The sequence below is a fragment of the Carettochelys insculpta genome, chromosome 8, assembly GCF_033958435.1.
Source record: "Carettochelys insculpta isolate YL-2023 chromosome 8, ASM3395843v1, whole genome shotgun sequence".
In the NCBI taxonomy this organism is placed as follows: Eukaryota; Metazoa; Chordata; order Testudines; family Carettochelyidae; genus Carettochelys; species Carettochelys insculpta.
The window spans coordinates 11,343,683-11,357,193 of NC_134144.1; the positions used below are offsets into that span (position 1 = coordinate 11,343,683).

Sequence of the window (13,511 nt, forward strand, 5' to 3'; positions counted from 1 at the left end):
GCCCTTCCATGGCACCATGAAGGCGTCCCCCAAGGATCCCCATCCTATGCCTGCTCTGGAGCAGTACTGAGGGCATTGGTTGTTGTTGTGAGTGGCAAACAAATCGATTTGGGGAAACCCCCATTTGTGAAATACTTGTCGGAGCAGATCGGAACGGATCTGCCACTTGTGCGTGAGCGCAAAGCGTCTGCTGAGTTGGTCCGCCTTCACGTTGTGGACACCCGGTAAGTATGAGGCTTTTAGCGTTATATTGTGGACAATGCACCAGTTCCACAACCGGACCGCCTCCGCGCATAACGCGCGAGATCTGGCCCCTCCTTGTCGGTTGATATAAAATATGGTGGAGGTGTTGTCGGTATTTATGCCAACTACTTTGCTTTGCAGGTGTTTTCAAAAACGTCTGCACGCATTGAACACTGCTCTGAGTTCTAGTATGTTTATGTGCAATGTCTTTTCTGCGGGGGACCATAGCCCCTGAGTTACTTTGTTGCCGATGTGCACTCCCGATCCTATGTGGGATGCGTCTGTTGTAAGAAAAATCGTAAATTTGTGGTTGGTGGAAGGGCACCCCTACTAGCAAGTTCTTGGGATCTGCCCGCCATGCCAGTGACCTTCATACTTCCATTGTCGGCGATACTGCCCTGTGGATGGTATGGACTATTGGTTTGTAAACGCTCGCCAACCAATGCTGCAGGCCTCACATATGTAGCCTGGCATTCTGTACCACAAACGTGGTGGTCGCCATGTGCCCCAACACCTGTAGACATGTTAGGATAGGCACCGTGGGGCTGTACATCATTACTTGTACCAGGGATTTGATGGCGCGGAAACGGGCATCGGGCAGGTATACTCAATGTAATAGAGTCTATGCATGCCCCTATGAACTCTATATTTTGCATTGGCTCGGTCTTTAATTTCGAGAGGTTGATAACTAGGCTCAATGAGGCGAATGTGTTTGTAGTGGTGCGTATCATGCGTAGGACCTCTGCCTTCGAAACCCCTTTCAGTAGGCAGTTGTCCACGTATGGAAAAAGGAACACACCCTGCCTGTGTAGGTAAGCTGATACTACTGCCAGTGTTTTGGTAAAAACTCTGGGCGCCGAAGAGAGACCGAATAGAAGAACTCTATATTGGAAATGTTCCTTGCCTACTGTGAATCAGAGAAAAACGTCTGTGTGCCGGGTGAATTGTTATATGAAAATACGCATCCTGTAAGTCGAGGGCTGCAAACCAGTCTCCATCGTCCGGTGCTGTGATTATGGAGGCAACTGTAGTCATCGTGAAATGCTGTTTGCGCAAATGCCAGTTGAGGGCCCGTAAGTCCAGGATTGGCCTCCTGTCTTCTTCTCTGTTAGGAAGTATCCCGAGTAGAAGCTTTTCCCTTGGAATTGTTCTGGTACTCTCTCCACCACCCCTATAAACATGAGATGGTCTACCTCCTGTTTTAACCTTGTCTCATGAGAGGGGTCCTTGAAGAAGGACCGGGTGGGAGGTTTCAGTGGTGGTAGTGATTGGAAGGGGATCGTGTATCCCGTAGCTATAACTTCCAGTTCCCATTTGTCTGTCGTAATGTTTTGCCATTGAGAGTAGAACGGTTTGAGCCGATGGTGGAACGTGTGCTGAGATTGGCATTGAGAGATGGTCTTGATATTGCAGTCCTCGACATACCCGTCAAACTTGCTGTCTCAGGGCTTGCCCGGAGGGTGCGCGACCCTGCTGGGGGTGACGCCTGGGGGCCCTGTACTGCTGCAGCTGTTGGTGGCGCCCCAGTCATAACCCCGTTGATATCGTGTGCGCTGTGGTTGATAAGAGTAGCGCCTTTACTGGGGGTAAAACTACTTCCTCCTGTACGGGGGAGCGGGGCGGGGGGGAGGGTATATACCCAGGGTCCTAAGCATTGCTCTCGAGTCCTTGCTGGAGTGTAGGACCGAGTCGGTTGAATCTGCGAATAACCTTTGTCTATCAAATGGAAGATCTACGATTTTTGTTTGCAGATCTCTGGGAATACTGGACGTCTGGAGCCACGATTCCCTACACATTAGCACTGGTGTGGCTGTGGAACGGGCCGCCGTGTCCGCCACATCCAGGGCAATCTGAACTCCTGCTCGTGAGGCCGCGTAGCCCTCCTGGATGATCACTTTCAGCACCAGTTTCTTGTCCTCAGAAAAGAAATCCACGAGGGAGGTAAGTCTGGAATAATTGTCAAAGTTGTGGTTTGACAGGTGTGTGGCATAATTTGCCATTCACAGTAGTAAGGTAGAGGAGGAACAGACCTTCCTGCCGAAGAGGTCCAATTTCCTCTCATCTTTATCTGACCCTCCTGACTTATATTGGGGTATCTTGGATCTATGCTGTGATGATTCGACCACCAGGGAATTTGGTTGGGGGTGGCTAAACAGGAATTCCATGCCCTTGGCTGGAACAAAGTATTTCTTATCCGCCCTCTTATTTGTGGGTGGGATGGAGGCCGGAGTCTGCCATATGTTGGTGGCTGATTCCATAATCGCTTCCTCTAGTGGGATGGCAATCTTGGATGAAGGCGGGGGGTCTCAAATTTTTCAGGAGTTTATGGTGCTTTTCCTGCACCTTTGCTATTTGAATGTCCTGTGTTTGTGCTAGCCTCTTGAACAGTTTTTGGAATTGCTTAAGGTCATCCGGGGGAGAGATATCCCCGGGGACAACTGCCTCATCTGGGGAGGACGAGGAGGCATCGCTATGATATACCTCCTCTAATTTCTCAGGTTCCTGACTCTGTTCGTATGCTTGCTCTTTTGAGGGTTCTGGAGGGGGGTCCAGGGCCTTTGGACCAATTTCCAGCTGGGAAAACTGTGATCTTCCCACAGAGTGAGACTGTGTGAAGGGGCGTTGGCGAGGTGTGGATGGGGATCTACCCCCAGATCTGGACCCCCTGTGCCGGTGTTCAGTATGGTAAGGACAGCTGTAAAAACAAGGGCAAGGGCCCAGTGATGGAGACCTGGACCACGAATCGGAATGTGTACATATGGTGCCTAGAAGGGCATGACCTCCATGATGACATTGACAATGGCGGAGATGCTCTGTGATAGTATTCGTAGGGATCCATGCTGGAGATTGGTGAAGGTTGTCTGAGCCAGGGGGATGGTGGTTGAAGGAACGGGGATGGAGGTCTGAAGCAGGCTGTTGGAGTTGCTGCCTGGTGTATCTCAGGGGTGGGAGGGGCTAGGCAATAACGGCAATGCGATGACGTCCAGAGATGGACTGTAGTGCCGGGTTTTGGCCTTTGCTTTTCCCCGTCCCTGAGTAGCAGGTGCCGCCCCCTCCGGAGCCGGGGACCTCAGCACCGTAGTCGGTGCCGCACTCAGTTCTGCTGTGCACGGTGCCACGCGGGTAGCTTCCTCCAGCACCGTTGGGTCCCGTGCCAAGTACCCTCACTCTGGTGCCGTCAGTGCCGTGGGAGTCGGTGCCACCGATTCCGGCGCCTGTGGGGCCCTCGGTGCTGACTGCTTAATGGTCGGAGGCCCTTGCACAGCTGTGTACGCTGCAGACTTCCCGATATGAACAGCCAACAGGTCAGGGCCCTGTGCTCCGCTTGTCCTGCTCGCAGATGTTACCGGCAAGGATTGAGCTGGGGAGAGCTTCTTTTTCTTTTGCACAGAGGTGGTTAGGGAAGCCGCCTTCCTCTTGTGCGACCCTGAGGGCCCCTCTTATGGTCCAGGTTGGAGGGCCTTATCAAATAGAATCATCTTCAGCCTCATTTCCCTGTCCTTTCAGGCTCTAGCTGTAAGCTTAGAGCAACGAGGACACTTTTGTGGCACGTGGGCCTCCCCGAGGCAACGGATGCACATGCTATGCCCATCTGAGGCAGGCATAGCCTCACGGCATGACTCACATTTCTTAAACCCCGGCGAAGACATTGCCTGGGCATTTAAGTCTTTGAATGTTAATAGAGCACTTAACAGCTAATCAGTCCTGGAACAGATTGTCAGGGATTTTATCCCTTGGGCATTATCATCCCCATAGGCCAGGGGAAATAAGCCTTTGGCCATTAAACATCAATACAGGTACAGGAAAAATCTAAAGTTACATAGGCTGCCATTTAGCAGCCCCTGCAACGGTCACTCTGAGTCCGTTGGTCTCCCCGGTGACCTGAACTCATGAATTATTCATGGCTGCAGGTCCAAAATGGAGCCCTCCGATTGGCCCCATGTGAAAATTTCCAGCACCTTCAGCCGAGAGGAGGACCTGTTTGAAAGCACCTGAATAGAACCTGAGTATTTAAATCATGTAATGAATATTTATGAGATCCCTCTATAAATTCAGGAGCCACAGCCCATTCAGCGGCCCTGAGGGACTCAGGCTGAGCTCCTGTTACCTCACACGGAGGAGCGTGGCCACAAAGTGGCGTCCGCTGGATTCTGAGGCTAGGCTAGACAGCCAGAGCTGAAATCACTGTGGCCCCTTCCTTTCTGCGGCGCCAGCCAAAAGAGCTGACTGAAATCACTGCGGCGCCTGCCGTTTAGGCAGCGCCAGCCGGGAGCGGAAAAACACCGGCTCACCTCAGGAGCCCACCGGTGCGGAAGCGGTGCCAACGCCCCAACGCACCTCAACGTCCACAAGCAGCGCATTGTGTCGGGGAGCAGCAAGCGGGCCCCTCGGCCAAGTCACCAGGTGGCAAACTGGCCCCCACTCCAGTGGGGGTACTGCGTACCTGATGACATAACCAGGGACCCACCAATGATGCCACCAACGCTCCCCAGCATCTGCGCCTGCTGTGCTTACCTGGACCTTCATTTACTGGACGACACACATCTACCTGGACAAGACCTTCATTCTCCGATCGAGACACGTAACCTACTTATTGGCCCGTGGCACAGCCCAGGACCTTTGACAAATCAGACACCTCATACAGCACTTTTGGGTACTGGGTTCCCTAACGGGGGGGTTGAGGTTGCACCTCAGCCACGCCCTTTCCAGGGCCATGGAAGGGCTGCACCCGGGGCTCAACCCTAGGGCCGGGCTTGACCACCCAAATTTACAAAAACATTATACATTATCATTAAGCTGTACACTTGAATTAATAGTTTGTCATTGTAATTTAAATTAAAATAGTTACAGGATTAGTTATAGAATTAAATAATAAGTCTTACCTACTTACCACTGAGCAGGTGGGTTACTACAGTGAAGGCATAGCCTCCCGGTTCCCAAACAAACCCTGCACCTTACCTATCCCAAAATCTCCAAGCACTAACTGAGAGGGGCCATGGCAAACTCTCTGTTAGAGGAGGGACCTCAGAGGCGGAGCCTTAAGGTCCCCAGTGCTGGCCAGAGTAGCACCCTCCCCCCACTCGGAGCTAAACTGAAAAAGAAAATTACCTTTTTCCTCTTACCCTTAAAAGTTCTTCCTAACCATTTCACCTTTGCCTTCCGGATTAATAAAAAATAATACACAGGTTGCTTCAATGGACTTGATATTAATACTTGGAAGTGTTTAGATTTATATAGGATAATAATATTATGAATAGTTTTGTGTGTTTATTTTACATGTGGTATTGTTTATTTGCCTGTTGTTGGCTCTGTTAATAAATAGAATAATACGTTTACCCCTAAGCCACCTCCTTGTCCCACCTTCACCCCTGGAGCTTAGCCACTGCCTGTCAGGGGGGTTACAACTTACAGCGGGAGGGTACGTGTACAACCCCTGGTCCTCTTGCCGGCGGGGGGTGGGGCGGTCTGCAGAGGGGCGGGGTGGCCTAACATCGCTGGGCCTCCGCTGTCTCTCCAATACACCTTAGGTCCTCAAGGATCCGGACGACTAGGGCGGGGAGCCTCGCAATCCGGTCGCGCTAACCGGGCGGCTCGAAGTGGGTCTTAAGAGGGTAATAATTCCCCGCGACACAGATAACATTCGCAGCCTTAAGATAGCGGACCGCCTGAGGTGGCCGCCGCTGTTCTTGTCTCTCTCTCTCTTTTTTTTTTTTTTAAAACTATATACACATCTAACGTGGAACAACTTCAACGGTGATAACTAAACTATCAACTAATAACTATTAACAATAAGAAATCACAGTTTTATCTTTCTCAGGTTTTGGAGCTGGAGCAGATTCCGTCTGCAGCCGTTGGCGGTTGAGAAAGAACTCTTGGGAACCGGATTGCGCACATGACCGAAAGTGCGCGAAGGACCGACACGCATCGGCGCATGCGCGACCCGACGGAGACTGCTGGAAATTTCCGATCTGCAGCGCCGGGGCGAGCCCAACACCTACTGTGGAGCACCCACGGGGACCACTCGAAGAAGAACAGAAAGTATCCATGACAAGAAGGGACTGGCAAGCAGCTGGTAGAGCTCCAAACGGTGTGTGTGATAAAGTTTCAGAACCTCTAAATCAGAGGATGCCCCATATTCTTATTTTGCTCATACGTCAACAGTATTGATAACTTCATTTTATTTGCATTTTGAGGTCAGGTTGTCTTTGGCTTCAGACCTAATGTAACTGAGGACAGAAAAGAATAGACTTACATAGATGACAATAAGGGGCATAAATAGCTTTGCAGAAATTTTATCAATGAGATGCAAAAGCCAGGAAGAAAAAAAGGTGGACTTGGAGAATTCATATTAAGTTTGCAGGACACGCAATCAGAAAACCCTTCATTTAAATGAAACCAATCTCAAACGCAATCACTGAGATAAACGTGGAATACCAACATCCTCATTTTTACATACTCCCTTTTTAGGAGCAGACATTCACTTTTATGTACAGAGAAACGTTCGTATATATTGGAAATTAATTGGTAACGTAATTGGCTGTTCTTTTTACACCATTTTCATTCTCCTTAACGCTCCAGAACATCCTAGCGTCATTTCTGCCATGAAAAATGAAACTGGTAAACGACATACGGGGACCGCTAGCAATGCCAAAGCTATGCCTGGAATTGCCATTATGAACAAAAATTCAATTTACTTGCTTTACATAAGCTTGCATGAGACTAAAATACGAAATGAAATTCCTTTCCCCCTCCCCAGATGTGATTACTGTATTGAGATAAGACAGGGCATGGTTACGAATCCATTAAAATATGCTTGAGGGGGATTATGTGAACAGTACTTACTATTCAAAACATGCAAATGTATGTTTTACATTTCATGTTGTATCTTGGATGTGTAATATAGAATGTTAACTCATTCAATTAAAGATCCTTTCAGACAGATGAGACCTTTCCACACATATCAGGAGTACAGTTCAGAACATTCTTCAATATATTTAAGTTCTGAATTTACAGCATGATTACATCATTTCCTGTAACTCCAGACCAGTGTTCCCTGGAACCTGGACACTTTGGATAGCTACCCTGGAGAGATTAAGGCGCCGCCCAGCTGATCAGCAGAGTGTCCATGGCCACTATCAACTAATAGCATGTGTTTCTCCAAGTGGTGCACCTCCACACATGGCTTGGTGCACATAAAATTATTTCTGCACACGGATGGAAAAAATTAGAGGGAACATTGCTACAAGCCCAAAACATCCTGAGGAAGGTAGAAACAGCAAATACCCTGAATGACCTACTAAAACAGGTGGCCTTTAAATGCGGCTCCTCAGAGCTGCCTACCTGCTCCGCACATGTGTCCCACTGCTTGGTGGAAGAAGCTCGTGGCAGCAGTGGTGGCGTCTCCAGTGAGCTGCTGCCATTTATTTGGCAGGAGCTGGGGTGCCTGGCCTGGGGGAGGGAGAGGGCATTGAGCCACATATTATAAATACAGACATTTATCTTTATATAGCTACATCTACAGATATATAGATATAGAATAAATATATAATACATGGCTCTTTGCACTCTATCCACCATTATTTTGGCTCTTTGTCTCTGATTGGCCACCCCTGTACTATAATATAATGTTAACCCGGAAGTTTTCAAGGACTTCAGGTAGCTTGAACACTTTCCCTGAGTGGCCCAAATTAGGATAGTAAAGGTTCTATTCACAGCATTATCTTTCTTTCAAATTAAATGTTGGTGCAATGTTGTTGACATCAGTCTTTTCCTTTTGTTTTTTTAATGAAATTAAAACAAAGCAAGTAGAACGCAAAACGTTCCATTTCAAAAATCTTGAGTGGTCTACCTTTAAACAAAAAAAGCACAAATATTTTAGACCTCAGGTGGAAATTCTATCCTTAACTCACCCACTAGTGCTCAGGAATTTTATTGCATGTTGTTCTGAGACCCCTATAATACATAGTCACAACAGGGTAAAGTAAGGCAGGGTAGAAGCCTTACTACTTTCGTTTGTGTTCTAAGCCACATACTTGGAAGGAGAGCTCTCCATTCAAAAAAAACTAATGCTGATCTCTAGTTAAAAACAGGAAAACATTCAGCAGTGTCATCAATTTGCCGGATACATGTCAGACACTACTGGTACTTAATGGGCACACAGGAATGGGACTCGGCTTCAATTTGGTTTTGAAAGATTCTGTGTAACTTCACCACAGCATTATCATCAGGGAAGCCAGATGCAGCACACAAACACCATGAAAATAAAGAGGCAAAAGACCAGCAGCATAGAAATGATCTGGCTCATAACCCTCCTACATGAAGATCAGTAATTATTTTAAACATTGGAAGACATCGCACACTTACCCAATTTCAGTGAAGGAGAAGTCACCTCAATCTCACCACCAATTGGCTGAAAGGCAGCCAGCTGGGCAGTCACCTCTGTCTCAAAAGGGTCTGGGCTGTGTCTGTCTGCCATACTGCCACTGGTGCTGTCAATCTTTTCGTGCAATTCTTGCTCATCATACACAGCAACCAGCTGTAAAACAAAAGATATCATGGTTAACATTTAAAATATGGCTGACACTGATTTCTAGTGCAAATATTGCTTTGGTGGTAGGATAAGAGTATTTCAAGCACATTGGAAAATGATAGAGGCACGGATTCAGGTAAGAACTTACGCTTGTTAGTGATTTCAATGGGACTCAAGTGGTAAACTAAAAAGACATGCTTTTCTGAATTGGGGCACAATGTGCTGCTATTATTAGCAAGCATCTTAGTATTGTAGAAAATTTCTGCTTGGATTTTCATTACAAATATCTACTTAGAGGAATCACTATTTGAGCCATAAAAAAAACAAAACAACAAAAAAAACCCTCAACTTAAGCAATGCTTCTCATACTCTTCTAACTTCCCAAAAATAAAATGGGAGGTAAAAATCCAGCTGGCCAAGTTTAAGCTCCCTGTTTTTAACAGATCTCAAAGTGCAACATATAGGTACCTCTAGGTGACGTATACAAGAGTTTTTTGTTTTCAGTTTATTTTCTGGAAAATAAGAGGAACAATACATGAATATCGCATTCTTCCAATATTCTAAGATATGTACAAGATAGCACGGTCAAGAATACAAAATATCATTTAGTAGCCTCTTTTGGTTTTTCACTTTTAAAATCCCAGTGCCTACAGAGAGCTTTTGTGGATTAAACTTAAGGCGTATGTGTCTTTTGATCCACTCTCAGGGTATCCACCGGCATCAAGAGTAGATGATGTATTTGCGACCGTATTAACAACTTCACAATCCATGTATTTCATTCAGGCAGTTGTCTCATTCTAGGTTTTCAACAGACAGATATTATCCATTAAATATTATCTAAAATGGTTTCTAAGGCTTAGAGCATAGACTTAGGCTGTGTCTACACTTGCATTCCTCTTTCAAAAGAGGCATGCAAATGAGGGAAGTCAAAATGCAAATGAGGTGCAGATTTACATCTCTGGCACCTCATTAGCATATTCTGTCAAAAGAAGAAAAGCAGTGTAGTCACAGTTCTTTCGAAAGTAAACTCCATCTTCAAAAAAAAAAAAATTTTCCGTTTTTTCAAATGGGAAGAATGGTTCTTTCAAAGACGGGGTTTACTTTCAAAAGAGCCATGTCTACACTGCTTTTCTTCTTTTGAAAGAAGCTCTTTCAAAAGGATATGCAAATGAGGTACCAGATATGTAAATCTGTACCACATTTGCATTTTCGATTTCCCTCATTTGCTTGCCTCTTTCGAAAGTATGCAAGTGTAGACACGGCCTTAAGCTTTATTAAGAGACTGATTTGGTCTACACTAAAATTGAAAAGAGCACAAAAACCCTTTATAGATCACTCAAAATCAAGCAATAAGGCTCGGGTCCTTTTTTAACATGTATATTAGTGTATTTGCACTCATGCACAAATATAGATATACACTGCAGTTTAGTATCAAAAAGATAGGCTGAGATATGTAAAATAGCAAAGCAAGGAGATAAATACTAAAAGGAACTCATTTGCACAAGGGAATAAAAAGTATACAAGATAGAGGAATGATAAAATAAAGGAGAGAATAAAAGAAGAAAAATTAAGTACTTCTCAGGAAGAAATGGACATGTTTAGGTCTTCTACTCATATACAGTTTGGTTGCTAGTAAAGTTTCAGCTCATGTTTACTAATACAGAGCCCAAAAACAAAAAAAATTGCATGAATAATTAAGAAACAAAACGTTCTCTCTTTTCTATAGGTTCTCTTGTTTGTTAAATAACTATTAACATTAATGTCATGGGAAAGCTATGACAAAAATGTGTAACACTTTTTTTCCCCCAGGAATGTTGTAAAGACCATCATACATAGTTCAAGGAAGTTCACATTTGTGGGTTAGCTTCCCAGAAGGCTTTGTCTATAGCTCTTACCAGCTTCATCTTTTCTGTGATAACTTTCCCTCATTCCCCAGAATTGCAGCTGTTACTGAGGGAAGAGGAGAGTGAGATAGCACAGGATCAACTCACTGAAAGCTTTGAAGATCAACACCAGAAACAAACTCCATTTGACATTTGATGGGTAAATAGAGAAGTGAATGGAGCATGAGTGTGATGTGACGATCAACAGGCACGCTGTTCTGTCTTGCACCAGGTGGAGCTCCTCTGTTGTTTCATTCCCCAGAGCATAACAATAGCGTAAAATCTCAATATAACAGCACACATATTACAATAGTAATTTATAATACTACTACTATTATGCAACTGTTCAGCACTTTTCACCTGTACATTTTGGAGCACTTTACAGGAGGTAAGTAAAGCATTATTACCCTCTTTTTACACAACTGTAAAATAAGAAAGTACATGAAAAAGCGGCAGTAGTCTTAATAGTGTATTACTGAAATGCACTGAGAACTAAAACCACAGGTAGTGAAAAAATTACATATGGTACAACACACAATACTCCACACACTGACCAACACAAGGTGACAAAAAAACGCATCACTCCCTGGCTCCAGTCACCTTACTGGCTACTTAATTATCAAATCATGTTTATATTACTAACTTTGATTGTTCAAGTTATTTATGAGCCAGGTCCTGGCTGTCTTTGAAACTGCCTCGTCCCAGGTACAATGTCAAACCTGGAAAGAGAACCCACGCCCTAACTCCCTAATCAAAATGAGATTACAAATGAGTGGGTAATTTTGACCGAATCTACATGGCAAAAGTGGGATGTGGTCTCCAAGTCACCCCAAATTATTAAAGGCATTTTATACTGCCTTCAGTACTTGAGAAACCAGTAACAATAAGTATCCAAGTCCCCCTAGCTGTGCATCCTTTTATCAGATTCTTATCATATTACAGTAATTATTTATAAGCATTTCTATAACAGTAACCACCAATTAAGCTCTTTTTCTAATTTTAATCTCGATGCAAGCTGTCATCTTTTGCAGCATGTAAAAGAGGATAGTAAGCGGCTCAAAAATGTAAGACCATCCTTTGTCAAGGAAATAAAAACTAACTTATTTATTAAAAACATTTATTCAGGAGAGCTACGCAGGACTCCATTTACAGAAGCACCTCGCTCATAAACCACATTAACATTACAAATGCATTGCTAATCAATCAAAACATTATAAATATCAACCTCAGCCTTTCAAAAGGAATGAATACATTTAAGGATATGCAAATGAGCTATTTAAAAATAATTTTAGTAATTGACTGCTTGTTTCCAGTATGCAAAATTCTTTAATTGGAGAGTATCACTATCTTTGTACATCAGGAAAGAGCTGATAGCCTCTAAGCAAGACTTTTTAAAAAAAAAACAAAAAAACAAACACCAACAAAAATAACCCCCTCCATTAAAATATGTTTCCAAATATCCTCATGTTTTCATTTGGTCACTTTGTTAAAAGTGGCTCTTCAAGTAGTTAAGCATATTTAAAAAACTAAGCTGCCTTTGTGGATCAGCATACGAATTCTTTTAAATACATCAGTGTATCAAAAGATTATTCAATACAGACAATCTTCAGAATGTGAACCCACTCTTGAGCTGATACAAGTTTTCCACTTGGTATATTTGTTAAAGCATTTCCATTTTTTTAAAAAAAAGTGATTTGTCGAAAGAACGCTATTTTTCATCATCACAGAATAGTTTTAAAAAGCATTTGATATGATTAAGTCTTCAGCTCCACATTATCACTGTAATCTCTGTAGAAATCTAGCACCTTTTAATAAATTAATCAGTCACCAAAATGAATAATAAATTAGCAGATCCATGACACTTTTACTTGCTATTTTACATACTCTAAATACTTTGGGTCCAACACCCACCAAAAAGATACCAACATTGAACAGCGATGCTTTATTACCACTACAGTTACTAGTAACTGTAGCAAGTTTATTGTGAAGCAATTTAGTAAGGTCAAGTTTTGGTTTTGTACGGCTGTGCTATCAAGACATACAGAAATTACTGACATATTATAATTGTTCGTTACATGATTTACACACAAATTATATAAAATTTTAGAGAATACATACCCAAACACACAGAGTACAACAACAAATATATTTAACCTTATACACAAAGTTAAAAAACAACAGGAGGAAAACTATGCTATTTGAATGAGGTCTGAATACAATGAAGTGTTGTACTCTAAGGATTCAGTGGCCCACTAAGATACAGAAAATTAATGGAATGGTTCATTTAGAGTCAGCCAAAGAAAATGTTCCCAACATTCTTGATCCCCATAAGAAATATATTCTAGCCTATGAATACAATTTTCAGCAGCTGCATCTTCTCCCCACACAAAGCATGTTTGCACATGTAACACACAAACACACACACACTACAGTTATTCCTACCCATAATTTAATTATACAAACTGTATTTATTAGCATGCAACAATAAAAAGGATGCAAACTATATTATGAGTTCTAATGAAAAATCTGATTAATTTCAAGTTTTAACCAGGCACAGTTAAACCTAAATAATGTTGTGAAGTTTTACAATTTCACAAGGAGAGCAAAACAAATTATTACCTTTAAACGAACTGTGGAATGTCGGAAACTTATTTGAAAACATTTGTCTATCTGTACCCTAACAGCAACTGGCTTTTTGGATTCTGGGTATACCATTCTAAAGAAATATTTCACAATGATTTCCCTTTTCAAAAAATGCTTTTAACAACTAAATTAGTGTTGTTAATCTTATTTTTTTCTTAAAAAAATAAGACAGTCTTCATGTGTACAGGAACAGGTATAAACATACGACTTCA

The 13,511-nt window shown here is 43.4% G+C and overlaps 1 protein-coding gene across 4 annotated transcripts in view; it reads right to left on the minus strand.

Annotated features, from left to right (window-relative positions):
* The window catches only part of PARD3B (par-3 family cell polarity regulator beta), a 614,980-nt gene that overhangs the window by 430,603 nt on the left and 170,866 nt on the right, over positions 1–13,511 (minus strand). For all 4 annotated transcript variants that reach the window (XR_012646411.1, XM_075001347.1, XM_075001346.1 and 1 more), the window contains exon 3: positions 8,608–8,779. Coding sequence is in view for 3 of the 4 variants with exons in the window: in XM_075001347.1 (XP_074857448.1) it covers positions 8,608–8,779 (172 nt within the window). In the remaining variant the exon portion in view is untranslated. The remainder of the gene's footprint in view (positions 1–8,607; positions 8,780–13,511) is intronic.